The following is a 24,940-nucleotide window of genomic DNA, read 5'->3' on the forward strand; positions in this document are numbered from 1 at the left end:
ACACACACACACACCACACAACACACACACAACACACACACACAACACACACACACACACCACACACACCACACACACACAACACACACACCACACAACACACACACCACACAACACACACACAAAACACACACACACCACACACACACAACACACACACACAACCAGACAAGGCTCCCTATAATCAGACCAGAAGGCAAGGCTATAGGTTTCAAAACTTTTTATTTCGGCTGCCTTAGAACTTTGCTTTTGGCTCTGCCATACTGAACATAGCCAAGCTTACCTATGTACTGAAAGGGACACTCTTGAAGTATTTCCCAAGTCCTGGGGTACTCAGAAGAGATCCCCACAAACTCCCTACCACCCCCAGAGATAGGCCAGCTCCAAGGCAGGCTGTAGTGTTCAGAGCCCAGTTTGGACATGCTATACCCAAGTAGGAAGCCAGGCAGGACGTGACCACTGGGGACAGCCCAGGAAGGTGAACCACTGTCAAGGCTTAGCAGCAACCAAATAAATAAGAAACACTACCATGAAGTCTACATACACACATATTTGGTTCTTCGAAAAACAAATCCAACACAAAGTAAGGAAAAGGCAGGAAGGAGGCATGAAGAACTGGAGAGGAAGATTCTTATCTGTAAAGTGCTCTTTGTGACCGAGGGTCTTTGGGGCCAGGCTTGGAGTTCCAGCTCTGTGAGGGAAGGGCAGGATTGTGAGTGAAGATAGCATGCAATTTCTTATGACACTCGGCATTCAAAGTGGACAGTGCTAAAGAGAACCACCCTCCAGCAGGATCTACGATCTACAGGTGAGCAGAGAGCCTGGGATCTAACCACACAAGAGCAGAATACACACACACACACACACACACACACACACACACACACACACACGGCACAGTGCTGCTCCAGCTGGCTGGGTGGCCACACGGAAGGACTTCACAGCAACATGCACCGAAGCCTCCTCCAGCGGCGGACGCTCCTCAGGCGGCAGACAGGAATGGGAAGAAGAAGAAGTCGAAGGCAAACTTGAGGGCACCGTGCACTGTGCTACGCCAGTCCTGTTCGATCTTCACGTGCCTCCGGGCAGGCGACAGCTGCGTCATGCAGTTGAGGCAGCTGATGGCCTTGAGCTCGAAGACGGGCCACTTGCTACCCAGGCGGCCCTCGAGGATGGTGCTGAACTCAATGAGGCTCCCCTGGCGCAGGTTCAGCAGCACGTCCTTGAACTCGCTGCTGGCGCGGAGAACAATGTCCTTGGTGATGTCGTCCTCTTCGTGGCCGCGGTTGCCGTTGGTGCCAAAGGGCATGCCCACTGTGATCTCAAACTTGTAGCGGTCAAACTTCTTGATGTGGCAGGGGTGCTTGGCCAGCTGCTTGAGACGGCAGAGCTCCTCCTCCGCCGTGGACGTGTTACCGGAGCTACAGGATGGGTAGGCCTCGCCATACAGGCAGCGCATCCAATCGCCCAGGAAGAATGGGAGCATGTTGATGGCTGACTCGGCGCTGTTGTCGATCTCGGTCACTCGGACATACTTGAAGCGGCCCGTCCACGTGACCCTGTGGCCCTCCAGGTGGCTGCACAGGATCTGGGTCCGGGCCATGTTCGTCTCCTTCCAGGCCCGGGGCCCACATAGGAAGCCATATTGCTGCCAGGTGAGTGTGGAGTTGTAGACCTTCATGCCTTCTGAGCGGTACACGTAGAACCAGCAGAAGAGCAGGATGGCCGTGAGCCACACCAGAATGAGCTTCACCATGGAGCTCTTCGTCAGGGACTTGACCATCCCCATCACTGAGAAGTTGGCCTTGGTCCACCAACGGAAAAGCAGGGGTACGCCGCAGATCACCGTGGTGACCATGATCTTGGTGAGGTCCAGCGACAGGAACCATCGGGCAAACTGCACCGTGCCCATCAGGGCGAGGCCAGCCACCAGGATGGGGAGGGCAAAGAGGAAGAGGAAGTAGCCGATGGAGGCCCGGACCAAGCCCAGGCCGGTAGACTGGAGCAGGATGACCACGGACAGTTCACACCACATGAAGCACACCAGGTAGGGCACCAGGTAGCAATAAGTGCCCTTGAAGTTCCTCAGCTGGGCCATGCGGAAGAAGAGGTAAAAGAGATAGAGATAGAGCAGGCAGGGGAGGCTGACGTTGAGGATGATGAAGTGGCCGACGGGCACAGTGAAGAAAGTCTGGCCGAGTACTTTCAGGAAGCGCCAGTCCATGGGCACGGTGGGCAGAAGGGACAGCAAGCCGGCAGCCACCTCGGTGACCAGGGCACGCCTGGTGTAGGGCTCAGCAGAGCTGCTCAGGCTCATGTAGCTGGTCACCGTGAAGAAGGTGGAGATGACGGCCAGCTCCGAGCAGGGGATGCAGTCCTTGCTGGCCAGCGGGAAGGAGAAGATGACAAAGACGACTGACAGCAGGAAGTGGATGTAGGGCTCCAGGTGGTTCCAGCCGAAGTTCACTTCCGCCTGCTCCACGTCTAGGTTGGGCTCGAAGCGCAGCAGCAGGTCGGTGAGAGTGCGGAAGTTCTCCCAGGCCTTGCTGTCCTGGAACACCTTGAGCGTGCAGATGACCATGGACACAAAGGACAGGTAGAAGACCACCAGGGGGATGAAGAAGGCGAAGAAGTCGATGGTTAGGTTGCTGATGATGAAGAAGAAGATGAGGGCGTTGATGTGATGGGTGGGCACAATGGTGGAGAGCCAGTGCATGCCAGCCTTGGAGGCCACGTCAATCAGGTACTCTTTGATCTCCATGATGGCGTGTAAAGGGTACTTCACCACCTAGCGGGGGACAGAGAGCGGAAACTGACTGGGACAGGAGCCCCTTGGCATCTAACGTGACTGCCTCTAGTTCCCTGGTTCTGAACAAAGCCACACCCTAGACTTTCCCACTCCTGGGCCTCATCCTAACAGATCCATCCTCCAGGAGCAACCCCCCCACTCCAGTACTCCCCATACTCCACAGTCCCTAGAGACCTGCCTTCCCCTAAGCCCTACACCTCCATCCTGAGATTCCCACTGTGCTGGTTTAAATGAGAACGTCCCCTCAGAGGCTCACATATTTGAAGGTTTGGTTCCCAGTTTGTGGATTGTTTAGGCAGGGTTAAGAGGCGTAGCACTGGAGGTGGAATTTAAGGTTTCGAAAGCACACACCAGGCCCAGTCGGGTTCTCTTTCTAAGCCTGCAACTTGCAGATCTAGATGGGTGCTCTCAGTTTCTGTTCTGCTCCAGCGCCATGCCTGCCTGACATCATAGTAGAAATGGACCAACACTCTGAAACTGTAAGCAAGCCCCCAATTAGATGCTTTCTGTTATAAGTTGCTTTGCTTATGGTGTCCCTCATAGCAATGACAGTAACTAAGACACCCACCTTCTGCTAAGGTGACTAGGGACTTGCACATGCCTATTGCATCTAGGGAAGCCACCTGGGCACCTAGATCCCTGTCTCCTGCTTCAAGATACAATAGCACTCAAGATGGTTTGGGCACACACCTTTAATCCCAGCACTTGGGAGGCAGAGGCAGGTGGATCTCTGAGTTTGAGGCTAGCCTGGTCTACAGAGTGAGTTCCAAAGTAGCCAGGACTACACAGAGAAACCCTGTCTTGAAGCCCTTCCCCCTACCTACAAAAAATTTTTTTGAAAAAATAAAATAAAAAGATACAACAGCATTGGGTTGCCATCAGCCACGTGTCCATCTCCAGCATGTGGATACCAACACTGACTCTTTCCTCAACTGCCAAAGGGACGGGAGCCATTATATCACAGGCCACATGGCATGTCACATACAGGTGCAGCATGAGCACCGAAGAAGGCTGGTCGGGGAGTCCAGGGAGCTCAGAGCCCCGCCCTCCCTCTGACACTGGAGATCAGAACACTGCAACCCAAGCGGACAGGGAGCACGGCCACCGTCACCCGGCACACCAGAGGCAAGCGCCGGAAACCAGCTTCCACTGAAACCTGAGAGGAAATGGCCACATCAGATTCTCCATAAGTGAATGTAAAACAATAGGACTTTAAAACATTAAATTTGCTTTTAAGAGGTCACCCTGACTCCCCAGGCTTGAGGGAAGCTGTTGGGAGTCTAGAACACTCTTTGCGGGAGTCACATCAGTTCTCAGAGGCTGCTGGCTGTGACCGAGAGGAGCCTCTCCGTCCCCTGCATGTCCCTTGAAGGCAAGGCACGGAGGGCTGAGGGAGCTTGAATGTGCAGACACCTGTGAGGACTTGCTGCTCTTTCTCTACAAAAGACTGGCCGTGACTGGCTGTGACTGGCCGAGACTGGGATGGTTCCAAACACTGCTACACGGGGCCACATTGATCTCACAGACTTTAAATCTCTCTCTCCTCAAAGGACTTCCAGATCTCACAGAGCTCAGGCACATCACTGTGGGGTGGCAAGACACACACTCAGACCGCGTGTGGCAGAAGGAGGCGTCACAGTGCACACTGGAAAGCTCTGGCCTGAAGGCTCCTCTCTAACACATCCTTTCACCTTGATCCCCACTAGCAAGTGTGGGGCTCTTCTTTGCCAAGAACCATACGGACCCTGCCAGCTCCCTCCTCTCAGGGGCAAGCATCATCTGGGAATCCTGTCTGCGAACACACTCAGTCTAGAGAAGCTGAACATGGACCGTCCTCACAGCCACGAGCCTCTACACCAGCCCGATGCTCAGAACTTTCCCAGTATCAGTCCTTTACCTGTCTGTGCTCAGGGCCAAGAGTGAGGCTTTACCTGTCAACAACCTGGGGGTGCGGCTCACACACGGACCTTATCTCTCTGTTGTGGTGAGCTGCTCCCCATTTTCTTACTCCTGTCCTGTGTCCCCATCCCCCGTGGTGGCCTGCTTTACTCTCCAGCCCCCTGTGAAGACTGCCTGGCCACTTCCTAGCCAGTGGACCCGGCTGCCCCCATTTTAACCTAGTTGTTCCAGTCTTACTGGTGTGTGTGGTTCATGTCTTCTTAGCCATAAACACTGGCACTGAGGCCTGCAGAGCTATGGGCTACAGAACAGTTCCTCTGCTGATAGGCCCTGCCTGGGCTTGGCCTTGTGGCCATGCTGTGCTGAAGTGCTTATCTGGGTCAAACTGCCCATTCAATTCCCAGGGATGCTTGCATCCCTGCAGTCTGAGATATGGACACATCTGACCAAGTTCATAAACTGACCCGGGGCAGCTCTGTAATGACCCTATGGCCACACCTGTGTCTGCACTGAGTCCCAACAACAATGTGGAGACTGGTCAAAGCAGGGTACACTTCTAAATCCCTCCTGTTCTTGTGTCTCCCGCCAATGTCTGTTCTTCCAGCTCACCTTTGGTGTCCCTGTATGGTAGATTCAGTCACCAGGCCCATGACTGAGCTGGCCCACAGACCAGCACTTGATTGGAGGGGGAAAGCATATTTAGAAAGTGGCCTCTGTCCTGGGCCACAGATGACATTACTACATAGTGAATCTAAATGTAAGTCCTGTTGCCCTTGCATGACTCTCCGGAGTACCCAAGTATACCTGTATGACCCTGCCTCTGCTTTCTGGGCCGAGGCACCTTCTCACACAGGAACCTAAGATGACCTGAGGGACCCATATCCAGGTGTGTCTGTGAGGTTAAGGGCCTCTGACATGCAGCTCCCAGGGGCGAGCCAGGGTGCCAAGCAGGAGCGGCACGTACCTTCTGGCGTAGTGGCAGGTCCTCGGGGCTCTTCCCTGCCAGCTCGTCCTCATCTTCATCCTCATCCTGCAGGAACAGGTTGGTGGGAATGATGCCCTTGGCGTACTTCTTGGTGAGCTCCACAAAATCGTCCAGAGCAATGTAGTTCTTGGCTGAAGCACAAAAAGACACCAGGTTCTCCAAGTCATATACCCACTGTGACCCTGATACATGCAGGACACAGGATGGCAACTTGGGGCCCAGCCAGGTTCAGGCACAGGGCCATCACTCAGGCAAAGACATGAAAAAGAACCTGTTTGGGTATGGAGGAAGTAGTTTGTCTGCCATCTGTTATCCCCATCTCTGCTTCTGACCTAGGCAACACGCTACGTGTGTGAGATGACATGCCTGTCTAGTCTCTAATGCCTAAAGCCCACCTTAAGAGAAGCCCTACTGCTAGACAGCCAATCAGCTGTACCCCTAGCACATTTTGATGCATGGTGGACATGCAGGGCCTTGGGATGCTGGGGACTAACTTCCCCGAGGCCACCCACCACCCAACCCCCCCCCATACAACAGGATCTGTGGGACTGCTACTCTCTGACCCCATCCATCATGACCCCCAAAAGACCTACTACACACTCAATAACTCCTCCACCCAACAAGATCTATCGTGTGTCACCAAGCTCTCATCTCACAGCATTGATACAAGGGCAACATAAGTCTGCCTTTTGTTCCCACCCCCACCAGGATCCCTTGAGGGTCCACTGTGTGTCTGCAAACCTCTCTATCTCACCTGTCTCTGCCAAGAGCCTCCTATGCAATGGACACTTTTTGAAGCACTGGGAAATGCCAAGGACGGGTAAAAGAAATATAGCATGTGTTAAAGACTGGGTTCCCAGCCTTCAGGGAAGACAAATGCTAGGCACCGGCAGTCACTGAGAGCCCTGGCCATGTTGGAAGCTCTCACTGAGCTAGGTTCCTTGCAGAGGCTGCACTCGGGAGTTAACATGATGAGTCAGAACTGTGCAGCCCTGTCCCACCCACGGGGCTTTCCTATCAGTGCTGAGAAGCCCCTAAGCCCCTCCCCTACCTGTCCATCTTCTCCAGGATGGAAGCCTGGAGCCCTAGAAACACAGATTCCACCCCTCCACACACATGAAGTCATAGTCTAGTGTCTTCTGATTCTCTGACCCCAGACATGTCACGGTCACTTCCAGCTCCCTGGGTCCCCAGTCTCTCTCCCATCCCACACGGGTGCTGCAACACTCTATATCTGCCTCAACACAAGTGCACAGTGGGACACACCCCACACAACCCTCAGGTCCTTCGCCTGCCTACCTGTAGAGATGTCTCCCTCACTGACCTTTCAGCTCACTCAGGCACCAGCCCCGCCTCTGGCCTTCACCTGGTGAGGATGGTCACACTGAAGGTCTGTTCCCCACTGTCATCTGAAACTCCCAGTGTACAAGGCTTAGGTCCCAGGGACCAAAACACTGTCACCCAAAGAGACTGAACAAGAGTCCATTTAAGCACGAGACCTGGTAGGGGAGCCAGGCTAGGGCACACAGTTAAGAGGGATGCGCTGCTGGGTGGTGTGCGGGAAGCAGGATCACAGCGCGGGACGGACATACTCACATTCACTGCTGACAAGGCGCTCCAGCATGCGCCTCTGCTTCTGCAGGGACTTGGGGACTGGGCCTGGCTGCGCCCCTCCATCTGTAAGACCAGAGAGGATTGGAAGCTGGGGTTGCTGAGTTGCCCTGCTCTGTAGCCCACTGGGCATAGAACCTTAGGATCCTGGGCTAGCACTGTTCTCAGGAATCACATGGCCCAGGGTCTCATCATATGCAAGGGTCCGTATCCCTGGGTAGCCACTGCTGAGCCGTCACGAGGAGTGCCAGCATATTTAGTGATGAGCACACCCAGGCACCCTTTCTCTCTTTGCCTGGCACTGCCTCTCCTTGATTACCTTCAGCCAATATCATATAATGGGCACCCTGGGGGTAAGGACCTTGTTCCCGTCACTCCCTGCATCTCTGGTCCTGGAACCAGAAGCATCCCAGTGCACTCGGATCAAGGGATGAACCACAAATGGAATTTAGAGTCTCGCCAACATGCCGGTCACCTCCCAACCCCCCCAGAGAAGGCAAAGGGAGGGTGGTTGTTGGTGAGATGGCTGGCCTACCCTGCTCGTTGACCTGCCCAACATTCTCCAGCAGCTCGGACACAGCCACCTGCTTCTTCTTCTTGGGGTTGAGTTTCCAGTACATGACCAGGGCAGCCTTGCGCACAGCCCTTTCCAGGTCGGTCTCAGAGGATAGCTGCTTCACCTCAGCCTCGTTCTCAGAAGTGATGCCTGAAAGACAGAGGCATTAGGCAAACCCACACCTCACGGCAGCAACCCGGGAACGCTACCGGGAGGCTGGGCACAGGGGCATGAGGGAGTTCTGACTGGCACCGTTGACTCAGGGTAGAGTAGGTACCTGCCCTTAGAGCGTGTCTGAGCCCATCCCTGGTCAGAGGCCAGGCTGGGCTGGCCATGCCTGAGGGCTGCCTGTGCTTGTTTCTTTTCACACCTCATCCTTGGGGACCCTCATCAGCAGGCACTACAGGGACGAGGTGCAAAGCAAGGTGCTGCAGGCCCAAACCACAGGTCTGAACAGGAACGAGCTGCCTAGGATGGGGGGGGGGGTCTGATTTACTGCAATTACCAGTGTGCGTGTGGCAGGAAGGGACATCCCTGTGCCCACAGCGTTTCCTGGGCCGCGGCCCTTGCCAGGGCAGCTGGGAACATGGGGTCTTCCAAACAGAACAAAGAAAGAATGCCAGAGGCTCAGGGGAGAGAGGCGAGCAGAGACAGGGGCAGGAGCTATAAAATGGCATCATGTCTCTCAGGAGGACTGCGCTTTTCATCTGCCCGGGAATCCTGGGGCAGGAATGCAGGGCAGGGCATGCAGGCCAGTTGAGTCTGTGCTGCCTCCCCTTGCCACCCTCCAGGGCTATGCCCCTGCCCCTGCCCCCAAGCAGCCCTGGGGACCACTGGCACCAGATGATGGTCATGTGGCTGGCCAGCTCTGGTTACTCCCCCTGCCCTGGCCTGGGCCGTCTGGCTCAGACATCCTGGCTGACAGGATTTAACCCGGAAACTATTCCTTTTTTGTTTTGTTTTTCCCTTCCCCAAACCACAAGTCAAGCTGTCAAAGGGAAAAGATTTGGATACTAAATGTAACATTGAAAACACTGTGATACATAGAGAAGAAAAGAAAAGACACAAAGTACCTCCCCGGGCTTTGGGTTATGAGTGCTCTGTATCCTGGTGGCTTCTATCTATTGCAAGTTTTACACAGCAGCATAAAAATTTACAGTTAAAAATAAATATCAAGGGGCTGGAGAGATGGCTCAGCTGTTAAGGGCACCACTGCCTGTTCTTTCAGAGGTCCTGAGTTCAATTTCTAGCAACCACATGGTGGCTCCCAACCATCTATAATGGGATCTGATGCCCTCTTCTGATGTGTCTGAAGACAGAGACAGTGTATTCACACACATAAAATAAATAAAATCTTAATAAATAAATAAATAAATATCAAAATACACAACAACAAAAACTATGTGAAGCACCCGTGTCACCTTTTCCTCAGACTTGGAGCCTGTAAGACACTCACAGACCAGGACACTTGGGGTAGATGCCTCTCTCTGACTCTAAGATTTACTTTCCGGTTTGGACTGGAATCCAGAAGAGAAGTGAAAACTAATTCATTACTTCTTGTAGGCACCAAGCACAGGACAAAAGATGTGGGATTGGCCTAGCTTGTGAAGTAGCCAGCAGACTTCTAAAACCTCTCCGTGTGGAGGAGATAATCAAACAGACTTCTCCCTTCCCAACGGCGTGGCCAGCACTGCAAACCACCACCACCCCACCACCCCCGGGGGCAGCTGCCAGAGGCCCCACACAGCCTCACCTTTCCGGTCAGCTAGGCACCGCCTCAGCAGCTTCACGGCCTCCCGCCTGCCCTGCTTGGCTGCCAGGATTAGCCATGCTACGGCTGAGCAGCTGTTGAGTTCTTCATCTGCATCGTTGGCAAGGCGTAGGTAGTGTTTGCCCACCTAAGAGCAGAGACATCCATCATGTTCTGGCTTCAGGGACCCTGCCTTCCCCACCATGGGGCAGGTGTGGGACCTCCAATAATGCCACAGTCATGAGCCCTATGCTCTGCTCAGCCTCTTCTCTTGCTCCTGCCTCCTGAGTGCTAGAACCCCACTGTGGTCAGAAAACTAGAATGGCTGACTCCCTCTGCTGCCTCTCAAACAGCTCAGGCTGAAGAAAGGCAGCCAGGGGACGCTCTGGCCTTAGTCCAGATCACTACTTACATTATAATAGAATTATTTTTATTAAAAATTATTATATTTACTCATTCAGAGGACAACTTGTGGGATTCAGTTCTCTCCTTCTCTCATATGGATTCTGGGACTCGAACTCAGATCACCAGGCTTGGCAGCAATCACCTTTGCCTGCTTGAGCCGTTCCACCAGCCCTGCCAGATCAACAGATCATCAAGGTTGTGGAAGCAGCCCACAACCATGGTTGCTTGCTTACATGTGGGCCGGACAGGTTTTCTCTCTTCCACGGGAAGTTTGATTAGTTTAGACAGATTGTAGAGCCCAAAATATTTACTGTCTGGCCCTATGCAAAAATGCTCGCTAATCCAGTCCAATCTTCCCACTCTACAGATGGGCAAAGTGAAGCCAAGAACACAGACAGGCCAGGAAAGAGCTGGGCATGGTCCCCAGCTTCAGCAGGCCTGGACGATAGGCCGAGACGGACTACACAGTCCAACACAGCACTGGGATGCTCTCTAGCCTCCAGAGACACAGGCACAGGCCTCCATTGCAGCCAAAGAGTGGGCCTGCTGATTCCCACCTGCCAGGGCACTGTGAGGAGAGAAAAGATGGCCTATCAGGTCTCTGTCCTCCTCTCCCTCCTCCTTCCCGGTGTACTTGGGTCTCTGACACTCAGAGACTTGCCCTACCTGAGCTCCTCCGCTCCTGACTCTCCTGTCCCACAATGCCCTGGGCACAGTGGGCCTTCAGCTAAGACAAACCCTCCTTAGGGAACAAGCCTGTTGCAGACAGCTGGAAGAGGGTAGGTGAGCAGGAAGGAGGGAGGGCATCCTGGAGGAGGAGCACATGTCCAAGACAGGATGTGTGTCGGACCGGAGTGGTGAACACAGGTACACCAGGAAGTAACCCACCCAAACCTAACCAACATGGAGGTGGGCATAGCCCTGCTAGCTCCCTGTTCCTACAGAAGAGGCCAGACCCCCTACTCCATGAGCCACAGGACACCAGGCCAGACCCATTGTGCTGGGGTCATGTCCTAAGACTCCCCCAGACACTGGTCCTCACCTCTGTCTGTGCTTTGGGGTCTCCAGCCTTGGCTTTCTCCAGGACTTCTTCAAAGGGGATCTCCACATCTGCCTTCATGGGACCTTGAACAGGAGGAGAAGTCAGAACGTCACATAGTCAGACCTTATCCCCGCCGGTGGAATGGGGGTTGGCTGGACCAGGTTTCAGGGGCCCTGCTACCTACTCTCACTTTAACATTGAGACAAGGGGCAGGAGGCTGAGGCTGTGACAGACAGGCTGCCTTCCAACACTGCAAGCAAGGCAGAACGGTGGCAGCCAGTTTTATACTGCGGGTGTGAGAAATGGGCGTGGGGTACAGGCCTGAGTCCCACTGTCACCTTCAGCTCCAGTCTACTCACAGGACTGTAGTCTGAGCGGCCTGAAAGAGCAAGAGTGCACTCCAGCACTCAGCAGACAGTGTGGCTTTGGAAGGCACAGCTGATGGGCATTCCTTTATTCCTTAAGAGTGGGTGTCTTCCCTGTCAGGGCTGCTGTAGGCTGGGAATTTGCAAACTAGAGTTGATTGCTTAGGGCTCTAGAAGTCTGAGAAGTCCGAGTTTATAGTGCCAGCAGCCTGGTTCAGAGGGCCTGGTTTAGTGTTCATGGTGGCACCTTGCCCTGCTTTCTCATGGAAGGGGAGAGACAGCTCTTCAACCTATTCTATAAGGGCACCAACCCCATGATGGTCTACCCTTATGAGCTCATCACTCTCCAATAAGAGATCACCTCGTCCTGGGCTGTAGGGAAGTGCACACCAGCCTTGCATGGCACCTCCCTGCATGGTTCAGGGATGGACACAGTCAGGGCTATAGAATCTACACTGGGCCATCCTCTCATGCTAGATTGGCTCTGGGGCAGGTCCTGACCTCTGCCAGCCCCCAGACAGGGCTCTGGGGCAGGTCCTGACCTCTGCCAGCCCCCAGACAGGGCCCCTGTCCATCTCTTCAGATTGTCTCACCCACGGGCCCTTGAATGAATCCTGCATGACATGCTAACTTGGCATTTCTGCTGGCCATCTTAGGAAGGAGAGCTCCTCAGGTACACCATCCTTTCTGCTAACACCAGCTCCTTCATCCATCCCAGCCCCCAGCTGTGCACCGGTGTGCATCACTGCACTGGATCTAACTGGTCTCCACGCCCCAGCTTCCAGCAGTACAGCTCAGCAAACTCAGGGCAGACAGGGAAGTGTGTCGGGCTGACCAGGGAGCAGGTGCCTAGCAATCCTCTGCACCCCCCCCGTCCCAGTACAGCAGCCCTGCCCCTCACTCTGTCTGGCAACGGGGCTGCCTGGCTGGAACTTGATTCCCTAAAGCAGCAAAGGGTGGGAGAAGCTCTCTTGCTCGTCAGGAGCAGGGCCATGCTCAACCACACCAGGCTACCTCTGACATCCTTCCCTGACTGGCGCCAAGCCCCTCGGAGGCAGCCATCAGAAGCAAGCCACCTTTTGTTTTCACACCGAGCCAACTTACATCTTAAGTTCCTTAAGCTACCCAGTGCATGCTAAACCCTCCCAGAAGAACACAATTATAAGCATGAGACCAGTAAGTCAGGGACAGCATCATGTCTTTCACATGCTGTGATCTCCCAGCTTCTTTATCCTTGGTCCTTGGCCTCCAGTGTTTCTGCCCCTTTCATCATCAGCCATCATGATGAGCAAGAAGAATGACAAAGGCGCCAGGATCACATCACCCTTGTGGCCAGAGTAGAGGATCATGTACCATCAGGGGTTTCCCACATGGGGCGGTCAAGGTCATTTGGCAGAGGGGCTCCACAATAAACAGAATAATTGGGGCTACCCTGAGCCAATGGTGTTTCCCATGGAGGATAGCCAAGTTGAAGGAGTCTCCCACAGGTGGCTGGGGATACTCACTCCTCTACACGGGGCAGTCAGAACTGAGATAGTCCCCCACATGGGGCAACCAGGGTCACTCTGAGAGAAGGGGTTCTTCAAATCATGTGGGGCCCATCCTTTTGGCTCACAAAGCCTTAGAGAAGGCACAAAGGTGGACAACTGCCCAAGGAGTTTAGTGGCCAGAACCAGGCTAAGGCACTTGGCTCCTACCACCAGCCCAGCAGACAGTTACTGGGCCCAGAAGCCATAGGCACCAAGTTGATGAGTCTCCCGTCCTTGTCACGGCCCACTCTGAGAGCCAGTGAGGACAGCCATGCCATCAGCTCAGGTGACATGATGACTGGCAACATCAGCCCTGCCTGGAGAGCCTTCCTGGAGAGGCTGACATTAGAGGCTTGGAATGCAACCAGAGGCTGAAAGAAACAAACAGAGGCGTGCTGCCAGCTTTCCGGAAGACTCAGAGAGCATCAGCGGGGACCTCACGACTGACAGGGCAGCTTACGGCACTGACTGGGTCACAGCGTGTACTCGGGGATGTGGGCCAGGTCCTGAATGACCAAAACCATGACTCAGAGGGTCAGCTCAGCTGTGTGGCCTAAGGTCAGCAGGGGGAACGTGTTCCTACACCCACATCTACATTGGCCCCTCACACCTAAAAAGTCACGGTCCTACCGGAAGCCCTGTGAGGTCCAGAGATTCCAGAGAGGCCCAAAGAGGTGAGGAGAAAAGGCTATAGCCAGGCTGGGACGGAGATGGCTTGTCCCAGAGGCCCGTGCTGGATCCAAGGTACATCTAGACCAGCATTGCAGATCCACACAGCACAGCCTACATTCCTTCCTCCTGTCATGCCATGGGCCCTGGACAGCACTCTAGCCCATAAGTCTCTGACAGGGCAGGGTAGCGCCGCTACCTAACCCATCTGAGCACAAGGCAGCTGAGGACTAGCCAGCCCTTCCAACAGAGGGACACAAGAGCAGGACTGCATACTGCATCAGTGGACCAGGCTGAGTACCCCCGCCCCCTGCGTCACCAAGGTCACCTAGGCCACCTAGGTCAGTAGGACCAGGCTCAGGGTTTCTGCTTGAGCAGAGTGGCAGGACTCCCTGGGCCTGAAGAGCAGAGCACCTATGAGAAGGGAGCTTCTTGGCTGAGTGACTGGGTACAGCTGGAGAGGACTCATATGGCTCGAAGCACTGCTGGAGCAAAATTCAGAATGGGCCCATCTCACTACTCAGCCATCTCCACTGCTCCCCCAGAGCCTCATAACTTCCCATGGCCTTCCCCTAGCCTGGGTCACTGGTCTCCTTTGCTGTCTGGTCTCAGGAGCATCCAAGTCCAGCCATGGTCACCATCAGTAGCAACTTCTTATGTGCTAAGTTGCCAGGGCTAACAGCAGGGCCAGGCCGGGCGTGGTGGCGCACGCCTTTAATCCCAGCACTCGGGAGGCAGAGGCAGGCGGATTTCTGAGTTCGAGGCCAGCCTGGTCTACAAAGTGAGTTCCAGGACAGCCAAAGCTACACAGAGAAACCCTGTCTTGAAAACAACAACAACAACAAAACCAGCAGGGCCAGGAAGTGTGAGTGTCCCAGCAAGGTTCTATGTGCCATAAGCAAGTGTGGGGGACAGTTGGAAAAGGGGGACCCCTAGGCAGCTCCGTTCCATGTCCTAGGCTTTGAGAGGCAATTCAGGTGACAACCTTCTCCAGGCAGACTTCTGATGCTCTGCAGAGTCCATAGACAACCCCACCTTCCCTCAGGGGCTACAGTAACCAAGTCGCCAGCACTGAGATCAACCCCAAGGACACAATCACTCATTCATCACCATACTGCACAGGCCTGGGAACAGTCACATAGGGCAGTCGTGAGCCTTGGACCTCCGTCACCAAAGCCCGGCAGGCTCTACCCTGGGGAGAGGGTAACTGGCTTGATGTACTTGATGCAGACTGTACAGCCTAGTGAGGGTTCCCTGGGCATAGGAACTCAATTCACAAGGCACACACTGTGTCCTCTGTCCTTGGCCACCAAGTCCCTGGTGGCCCACTGGGTAAGCACAAGATCAAACTACTCCTAAGTTCCGCTTCTCCCTCCCTAGCCGGGGACCCTGGGTCCACCACTTCCTTTTCTCATTTGCTTTCTCATCTCTGAGGAAAATGCAACAGGTGACAGTGCCTGTCCCCAGGCCTGAAATGGGGTTGGGGCTGGTGCTTCAAGGGGTCTAAAGAGGTGGTATGTAAAGATGAACGAACGCAGTAGTTACATGTTAATTAGCTGAAGTGTCCCTGGCGGAAGCTCTAGGCCCCACTGCTCCTGCCAGCAGGATGGGGTCTATCTTCACATGCCAGTGACCCGGGACAGGGAACTGAAGCTTGGACTTTTAGGACTGGAGCCTTCAGATTACTAACCCACCTGGCTGCCTCTTCCCAGCACCACTGTGGGTAGAGCACACAGCTGACACCTGCTTCCTGGTGGTATCTGAAACCCACAGTCTGGGCCCTTTTACTAAGTTATCCAGATTGAAACCCAGCTTTCCGGCCATGGCCTCTGCCCCCATGGTCACACGATATCAGAGAGAAGGGGGTGGGCACTGGGCTTGGATCTGGGCCAGGCCTTGCCTACCTTAGCAGCAAAGCTGAGGGACATAGTGGCTTCTCTCTCTCTCTCTCTCTCTCTCTCTCTCTCTCTCTCTCTCTCTCTCTCTCTCTCGCTCTCTTACTCTCTCGCTCTCAGATTTATTTATTCTATGTACATGACTGCTCTGTTTTCATGCACGCCAGAAGAGGGCATCAGATTCTGCTACATAGGATTGTGAGCCACCATGTGGTTGCTGGGAATTGAACTTGGGACCTCTGGAAGAGCAGCCAGTGCTTTTAACTGCTGAGCCACCTCTCCATTACCCATAGTGATCTTTTAAGACGATTCATAGAGCAAAGGGCCCAAGCACAGGACAGTGCTGAGGCTGATGCTGCGAGGAGCCTCAACCCTGGCCAAGCAGGCTGAAACCCTTCAGCTCTGCCAGGGAGGCAGCCAGAGTGGTCCCCTGGGCCAGATGCTCAAACTCCAGGCCTTCCTTCATCTGTGGACAGGCTGAGAGACAGTGGTATACACAGGAGGTGCCAGGTGGGGACGCTGCTGGGTTGGAGTGGTCATTGAGGGATGCTGGCCTCTCTCAGGGGGAAACTGAAAATGCCAACAACTGAAACAAGTGACAGCAGAAACTGACCAGGATGAGAGGTACTACCCCATCACTCACCCCTACCATGCCAGGGCCCAAAGGGAGCCTCACACCAACCCAGCCATATATAGTAAGGGGCAGTCTCAACATCTGCCTGGCAGTAGCAGAGGCCACAGAGGCAGGCATCCGCTCTCTACAGCCTGTGGAGAGAAGTCGTTTGACACAAACCTTCCCACAATGGCGCAGCCCCACTCTGAGAGCAGTCTCACTGGCAGGCAAAGGTCCAGCGGATGATGCCACACACTGGCACACCATGTCAACCATAACTGCAAAGTGCACACAAATGCCGGGATGGGTGGGGGTGGGGGACAGAACAACCTGGAGGGATGGGCCTGGTGCACAGGATCCAGGGCCTGAGCCAACACTAATCAACTGCCACCCAGAGGTAGCATTCTCCTCCAGCATTGTGACAGGCCATGCCACTTTCCCCACATGGTCCTCAGTGCTCTCCTCTGACAGGCTCCTGTCCCCTGTCCCCCTGTCCTACACTGCTGGACTCCGACAACTGCTGATGGTGATACTGGATCTCTCACTGATGCTAGCCCCGCCCCTCAGGTCTGGTCTCACACAGGAGGAGAGCCGCACGTGCTGCCTGAAGGGGTGAGAACCTGGGGAGGCCAAGGGCTGACAAGAAGCCCCAGTATGGCCACAGAGGCCCAGCCCCTGCAAGCCACAGAATCCCATCCTCAGTTCACTGTTAAACCACCTGCTATGTCTCAGGATGATTTCAAACCAGGGGCCTGGGTAGCAACTATTCCTAAGGCTCCATTTTCACCTAGCAGAGGGCTATGTGGTCAATTTAAATGCACCCCAAAAGATGCATTTTTAAAAAATGTTAATTAAGAGACTGGGAAGAGAACATCAGTCTACAACACAGGAGGAGGCTACTTCTCTAGAAACTGCTATCCCCATAGTGTGTGTGTGGTTGTGCATGCACACACATATTCATGCGTGTCCCCCAACAGGTGCCAGGCTTCAACAGAATACATAGTTTTTCACATGGGTTGAGGCTGGGAAGAGCCAGCAGTAGGAGACCTCAGAGCAAATGGTACCCCAAAAGGCAAGGTGAACTGAGCATTTTGGGGGAGGTTCTCAATGGGCAAAAGAGGAGGTGCTAGACCACGAGGGCCACTCTGAGGGATGTAGAATGTCAAAGGGCAACCCAGAGAGGTAAGACACAGGACTGGCAATCAGCTCTCAAGAGGATACTGAGAGATGGGGGTCCAAGCAGGGACACTGAGAAGGCAGGTTTTGAATGTGAGCATCTCTGAGCTATGAGGCCCACCTGCAAACTGCTGCATGGGAAGAAGGAGAGAGATGCTGACGGTAGGGATGGTCATTCAGTTGACAGCTACAGACGCTTTGTAAGTGGCAGCCTTGGTGTCAGGACCGCAGAGCAGCCTGATTTGAGGAACTTCTGTAGGAGCCTGGTCTATGTGCCCGCCCCGCTTTCCCTGCTGTGGGCTGAGGCCTGGAGAACTGGCCCCACTTCCTTACCAGCTCTGTCTGTTTCTTCCCGGCTGCCGGTATGAGGGGCCCGAGGCTCCGGAGCGGCTGCTTCCCCAGCACTTCGTCCAGCACTGGGGTCAGCCTGAGGTCTGGGAGCACGAGGTGGTTCAATCTTGTCCTGCTCCAGTGAGGCGGTGGCATTGAGCCGGGCCCGGGCCTGGGGCTGTGGTGCGGGTGGAGGAGGTGGGCCAGAGGGGCTCGGAGGTGGGGTGCCTGAGTTCATCTTGCCTGCAAACAAAGGGGAGGATTAGACACACACAAAAGCCCCCTGAACCAACCTGGTGGTAAAGCAAGAACTGGGTGAGATTGCCAAGTTCTGCGATCTCATTTAATTTGACAACTCCACAGGGTAGCCTTGAGTTTCCCTCCCATCAGGTCATGCCAGGAAACCTTGGGCTTTTGTGCCTTCAATTGAGAAATGAGGATGACGCTGATGACACTGTGGTTCATTGAACCTGGCCTGGCCATGGGAGATGCATGGGACTTTCATGTGTCACCAGCATCTGTCAAAGTGGGTCTCTGCAGATGTACCAGCTGAAGTTGCTGGAATGAGGTCACAGAGGCTTAGGCTGGTCCTAAGCTCAATGGGCTGTTTCCTTAGAAAGAGACACAGCCCAGGGGCCACAGGGAGATGGACCAGAGGCTGAAGTAAGACAACTGCAGGAGAACAAACACCAAGGACTGTCAGCCACCCCAGAAGGTAGAGATGTGAAAATGAATGTCCTGAATAGAGCTTACTTCGGCCTTCTTTAAAAAAAAAAAAAAAAAAAAAAAAGATTTATTTGCTGGACAGTGGTGGCACACACCTTTAATCCCAGCACTTGGGAGGCAGAGGCAAGCAGATTTCTGAGTTCGAGGCCAGCCTGGTCTACAAAGTGAGTTCCAGGACAGCCAGGGCTACACAGAGAAAAACTGTTTCAAAAAACCAAAAAAAATTATTTATTATTTTCTGTAAGTACACTGTAGCTGAGTTCAGATGCACCAGAGGAGGAGGTCAGATCTCATTACGGGTGGTTTGGATCCTCCAGGACTTTGAGGGCACAGACCCCTGACACTGCTGGACCTTGCATACTGGAGTGCAAGGAGACCACACTTCAGATCCCAAACGGCCCTCCTCAAAGCCAAGGCCAAGTCTGTCCTCTTCATTACCTTTAAGGGAACAGGCCAGGGAGTCTGGCAATGAGGAAATAGAAATCTCATTCAAAGGGGCCCTGAACTCTTGCCCTGGGCTCCCAGTGTGTGACCCTAAATAGTCACGTGCCTTTCTGCGCCTTTCCATGCATCCCTGTCCTTATCTAGGACCTAGAACCTAGGACAGAGTTCCATGCTCAGGGTGACTGTGAGGTCAGGGGATCCAAAACTAAGTTGCAAGGAACCAGGTCTTAGCATCTATCCCCGAGCCTGGCCAAATAGCTCCCTGATGGATGGTTCTGTACACCGTGTCCCTGAGAAAGGCAGGGATGGACCCAGGTCTACACGCTAGACACAGGCTTGTCCATTTCTGTTCTACCCCCAACTACACATGGGTCCCATCAATGGGAACTGTGTCCAAAGAGCAAAGTAGATTTCAATCTAGCATTCTCCTGCATAGGGCAGAGTCCTTAATTCAATTTACTTTCTTATTTATGTTTTTTTTTTTTTGGAACCCTTATTTTAAAAACAATCCCTAAGGATATTTAGAACCAAAAGCATGGTCAAGCCACATGACTGCTTGGAAATCAGCACAGGGCCCTGACCTGACTTGCAAATTTGGGCTTCTGGGAACAGCAATGCCCGAAAACCCTGTCAATTAGCCACATGTGTAGCCTCAAGGGAGCTTGCCGATCCAAGGGAACTCGCAGACCAGTGGGGACTACACATCGACAGTGACATCCAGACCCATCAAGATATGCAAATCAGCAGGATTCACACCCACAGCCACAAGGGGGAGCCACAGTCAGCAGTGCAGTAACTAAGGGGTGGGGCTCTCGCACAGACAGCCACCAGACCACCTCAGACTCTAGAAAGGTTACATCCAGGGGTGACCCCTACCTCACAGACATAGACAAGACACCCGCCATTAGGCAAAATCATTGCTCAGTCCTCCCATGCATCTTCTATTGGCTCCTCCAAGCCAAGCAGGTAGGAATGTCCCATCCAGGTCACTGATGGGACCCTTCAGCCTTCAACCTCATCCATTGCCCAGACCCCAGACACTGAGGCCCGAAAGGAGGAGGAGCTGTTCAAACAACTTGAGGTGCCGAGCCAGGGTGCAAACCCACTCCTGGGATTCTTCCAACCTTAGCAAACATTTCGCTGAAAGAGGCTGTGCCCCCTCCCTATCCTTCTCCAGGTCTCTTCACTGACACAATGGCTGTCATTCCATAGTACCAAGCACCTGGTGCCTCCATGCTTGTGCCCTGCCTCACCCTCCTTCTGCGAGCCCTCCCCCTCCCCCAGTCTTCAGTTGTAGCTCCAGCTACATGTTCAACAGGGTTTCTCAGATGCTGCTACTGAGGTCCTAAACAGGCCCTCAGGGCTTCTGCCCAGCCTCCTCTCTATGATAGAGAAGAGACCACCTTCCTGACAAGAGGACATCACTTCATAACCACAGGTACCACGGGGAGTGTCTGGTTAACATAGTCCCTGCCTCAGTTTCCCTACCTGCACATCAGTGTCCAATGGGATTTGGTAAAAGAGAATGCCACCTGTAAATGGTGAGGCATTTGAAAACAAAACAAAACCCCTAAATGGGGGACTGGGGAAATAGTTCAATTGGTAAAATGTTTGCCAGGTTTAGTAAGGACCCCTCAGTCACAATGTAAAAAACAAAAGCCTTCCCAGGCAGTGGTGGCTTGTGCCTTTAGTCCTAGCACTTGGAAGTCAGAGATAGTGGATCTCTAAGTTCAAGGGTAGCCTGGTGTACGAGCTATTTCCAGGACAGCCAGGGCTCAACACAGAAACCCTGCTCTCAAAACAAAAACAAAAACAAAAACAAAAACAAACAAACAAAAAGCAACAAAAGCCTTATGCAACACTCCCAGGGATGTGAGGGTAGAGAAAGGCTGACCCACAGGGCTTGCAGGTCAGTCAGCCTAATCTAGTTGATAAGCTCCAGGCCAGTGCCAGACCCTCTCTCCAAAAACCAAGGGGATCAGTGACTGAGGGACAACAGCTAAGGCTGACCTCTGGCCTCCCACAAACACATGCATTCGCATGTACATCCATGAGCACATATGTACATATAAATGCCTGCACATCCGAGAGTGAGTGCACACACCAATACACACACAAACACGCACACTCACAGCCCTGGGTGTAAACACCTCTCCCTTAGGTGAAAAACACCTTATAAAAGGAAATGTCAGGGAAACAGGCAATGTCTGGCTGCTATGCTCCCGGGTAACTTACTGGGAGCACACTGCAGTCAAAGCAAAACCATTCAAGGTAAGAAATCTGGCAAGGCAGGGTGGAGAAAGGAGACTTCATTCTCAGGTTCTGGGGTTGAAGGCCAAGCCTAGTTTAGGTCACAGAGCTTGTTAATTCAGTTTCCTGGAACTAGTGTCAAAGAGAACCCAGAAGACAGGGCTGCACTTCATGAGTACGCTAGGGCTTAATGAATGCAGGCTGAAACCCGAGGCAGCCAGGCTTCAGGCACTGGGGCCTTACTGGGATGAATGACCTTAAACAAGTCCTTCCCTCGGGCTGGAAACCCCTGGCTGGAGAGGAAGAGCTCCATCACCCAGCTCCGGCCCCAGCTCCACAGGGGCCAGTGCAGTGGCTTAGAACCCATCACTGATCCCAAAACACAAAGTGGCCAGCATTCTTTCCCTGTGAACGCCAAGGCATATTTTTATCCCATCTACACAAATGCCAGTGTCAAGAAGCTGGGCTGAGGAGTGGCTAGCTCCAGAGAGGCCACCCTGGAGAAGGCTGCCTGACCACGGTCTACAAAGGCCAGGGCTATAGGACTGCATGGAGCCCTCTATCTCTCCCAGCGCACCTCCATTCTGCTTTGCAGGGGATCCTGCCACTCTCCCAGTCCCTTGGTCTCTCAGGCCCTGGAAAGTCAAGATGGCCAGCACTGCCAAGTCCATGTGGTACTCCTGAGAGATACCTGCCTGCAGAGCTTGCACAGAGAAGCATCCCCCTAGTAGTCCTTTAGTGTCCATAGAGCCCGGTGAGGAAGTCCTCAGCCCACTGCACAGCTACTAATCATGATCTTGTACATAAAGATTCAAAGACAGAAGACAAAACATAATATTTAAAATAGATTTGGTAATCATCCTGGCTCTGTGTAGGATCTGAAAAATTATCGGTAGAGAAAGATAAAAGAAATGCCCCCTCCTCCAATGACAATACTTGCTATCTCTGGGTAAGAAACTTAGCTGGTTTTATTTTAGCTTTTAAAAACATACATGTCCTTAATTTTCTATTTGAATGTGGAACACTTAGGGAATGAAAATGAAGCATTATTTTAAAATCCACCAATGACCAAGTCCCTGGCTTGTGAGGTCCACTCTGGCCTGGCCTGACCCAGCCCTCTGGCATAGAACTGACCCTCAAGACAAGGTCACAAAGCCCTTGGTGGCTCCCAGGTGCCTATTTTTGCCCAGAGTATTAAGTCCAAACCAAGGAACAGTCCAGCTCTCCCAATGTGACAAGATCGTGGGAACAGAGGGGGAGTGAACAGGGAGGGGCATGGGCTGCAATGGTGGATAGCCAAGCATATCATGTCTGGCACCTGCTCTGGCCTGGCTGTATGGGCCTATGAGCCCCCAGTGTGGGGCACTGAGCCTCCCTGTCCAGCAGAAGATGCTCCAGGGCTAATGTTTGAGCATCTGACTTGGTGGGAAGGTGATATCTGGTTAGACAGTCAAAGATGGAAAAGCCATGGGGATGGACTGGGCAGAGGCATGCTCCTCATTTAATGGTTTTCCCAGGTTATGGACTTTGCAGAGGTCTGGCCGAGCCTTCAGGACAATCAGAAGAGGAAGGGAGATTTTTTTCAACATTAGATGCGCCCATGCCCTGGAGGAAGGGCATAGTTAGGCAGACATCAGTCCCCTGGAGCCAGAAGAAATGCCAGGCTAGGAGATGAGTCTGATCCATAGGTCAGAGGAATGTAAGAACCGTTGAGGGTGGCTGGAGCTACAGAAGACCAGAGAGGAGCGTGGGAGCCATCCAGGCAGAGTGAGGGGCCTACAACAGGGCAAGCGCTGGGGCAGACAGGACGCCAGAAAGATTGGAACTGGACTCAGTAAGAACTAAGAAGTGGGGACTCAGAAGTGGCTTGGCATGTGGTTGGGGGCTTTAACCTCCTTTCTAATGTAAAAAAGGTGAGAGAAAGGGTACCTTAGAGAGAGCAGCGCTCCTATCCATTGCCACTGCATCACCACCAGGGACAAGGACACATCTGGCATCTGTGTAGGTGTTTCCGGGGCCAAGATTGAGCTAGGTCTCCTATGCGACCAGCCCCAAACCTTCTGAAGGCATAAGGGAGGCTGGCACTGGGGTGTTCTACACACTTGTACCTGGGAAAGAAGGTGAGGGGGCATCTCTACCCAATCCTGCCTGTATCTGAGGAGGCCCAAGGAACGTTCAGGAAGAAATTGGAACATAAACTCTCTCTAGATAACTAGTCACATGAAAAAGTACCTGCGAATGGCATCAGCACCAGAGAGACATAGGTCAACAGGTGAGGGAACTGGGGAGGCAGTCCCTGCGATCGCCATGGCCTCCAAGAGCCTAGGACATGGGTCCGAGTGAGGGTTGGATTCTAGAGAGGGAAATCCCAGCCAACCACCTGGGGTCTTTGTGCAAGGTGACAGAGGAAGGGCTGCACCTGCTTGCTGGGGGGGGGAGGGGGGGAGGAGGGAGGGGGATAGAGGTCATTAGCTCTGTCCATTAGGTGCGTGGTCCTGTCCAGGCCCCAAATCTACTGAGCCTCTGGTGTCCAATGGAAACTGTAAGTCCTACCCCTAGGACTAGGGGCCCGAGTACGCGGTGGAGGGTGACAGTGGCAGGGAGATAGTTCCAAGAAACCAAAACGCTGGTTTATTGGACTCTCATATAAGATAACTAACAAAATACAGTGGAAAGGACGAAGCTCCATCACACCCAAAAGTGCAGGGTCAGATTTTCCAGAAGGCTTCCAGTCATCTGACCAGAACCTAAGTTCCTCAAGGTGCGGTGCATACCAGAGCTGGGGTCACACAATGGCCAGCAGGTACCTAATAGGGTGGGTAACTATAGGCGGGTCCCAAGGGTTCCTGCTGTCCTACCTCCTTTACTGAGGACCGGGAAAGGGAGAGAAACAGACACACGGCTCCCGGGTGGGCTGAGCCCCCACGCGCCCCAGGAATCAGGTCCTTCATGGTCCTGGGCAGGGAGTCCGAGGATGTAGGTCTTGATGGGGCAGCTCTGGAACGTGGGCAGCCTCTCTGACCTGCTGTCCCATCCGCAGCGCAGTCATGCAGGGAGATTTGCGGGAGTGCCCGGACTCCAGGGCTGAGAGAGAGGCGCACGGCTTGGGCACAACTGGCCCAGTTGGGGCAGTAGACGCCTCGGGCTCCGTGGAGCAGCGAGAGTCCTGGCCTCCAACTTCTAGCAACTTGGAGTGGACTTGGGGCTCTGCCACCCATCAAGGGAAACTGAGGCCGGGAGAGCGGCTCCTCCCAGCGCTCCGAAACCCTCCCTGACGCTGCGCGCCCAAGGCCAAGGCCAAGGCCATGGCACAACGACCCTGAAGAACTTACCGGCCGCAGTGCTGGGCCTCCCAGCCCACCGCGAAGTTGCTCCGAAACCGCGGAGACTGCAGCGGCCAGCTGAGCAGGCGGAGCGCGCGGCCCTACATTCAGCGCGGCCCCGGGAAAGGGGGCGGGGCCTGGGCGGGGCCTCTGCCACCCTCCATTCCTGCTGCGACCCAGGGAGACTTGGCTCGCTAAGTCGCCGGCAAGCCTGCCAATCACTATGTGCTGTCGCGAATCACGGAGCGCCTCGCCTTGCAGCGACTAGTTCTCTTGGGTCGCCAGGAGGACAGATGGCGGCGAGAGGGCGGGTCTGGCCGGCCCACAGCTTAAGTTTCCGAGTGGACTCGGCCCGGCCCTGCCCCCTCGCCGCCCCGCCTCCAGGACATCCCTTTCCTGACCCAAGCTTGTAAGCCTGCTGCATAACAGGTGGTTGGACCCAGGAGCAAGTCTCTCGCCACCTTTGGCCCGCCTCTGCACCGTGGGGCCCCATCTTCAGACTTCAGACCGGCTATTACAATACTAAGGTCGCGCACTTCCACACAGAGGACTCCCCAGTGTAG

The 24,940-nt window shown here is 53.9% G+C and overlaps 1 protein-coding gene across 1 annotated transcript; it reads right to left on the bottom strand.

Moving 5' to 3' along the window:
- Positions 1-205: 205 nt before the first annotated feature.
- Wfs1 (wolframin ER transmembrane glycoprotein) lies at positions 206-24,497 on the bottom strand. The gene is made up of 8 exons (XM_021162218.1): positions 24,387-24,497; positions 17,638-17,877; positions 11,058-11,140; positions 9,614-9,758; positions 7,840-8,010; positions 7,290-7,370; positions 5,673-5,824; positions 206-2,788 (listed from the first exon to the last, which is right to left on the bottom strand). The coding sequence occupies exons 2-8, from the start codon at positions 17,870-17,872 to the stop codon at positions 983-985; spliced, it is 2,673 nt and encodes an 890-aa protein (XP_021017877.1). The 5' UTR covers positions 17,873-17,877; positions 24,387-24,497; the 3' UTR covers positions 206-982.
- Positions 24,498-24,940: the final 443 nt, after the last annotated feature.

Source organism: Mus caroli, chromosome 5 (genome assembly GCF_900094665.2).
Source record: "Mus caroli chromosome 5, CAROLI_EIJ_v1.1, whole genome shotgun sequence".
Taxonomy (NCBI): Eukaryota; Metazoa; Chordata; class Mammalia; order Rodentia; family Muridae; genus Mus; species Mus caroli.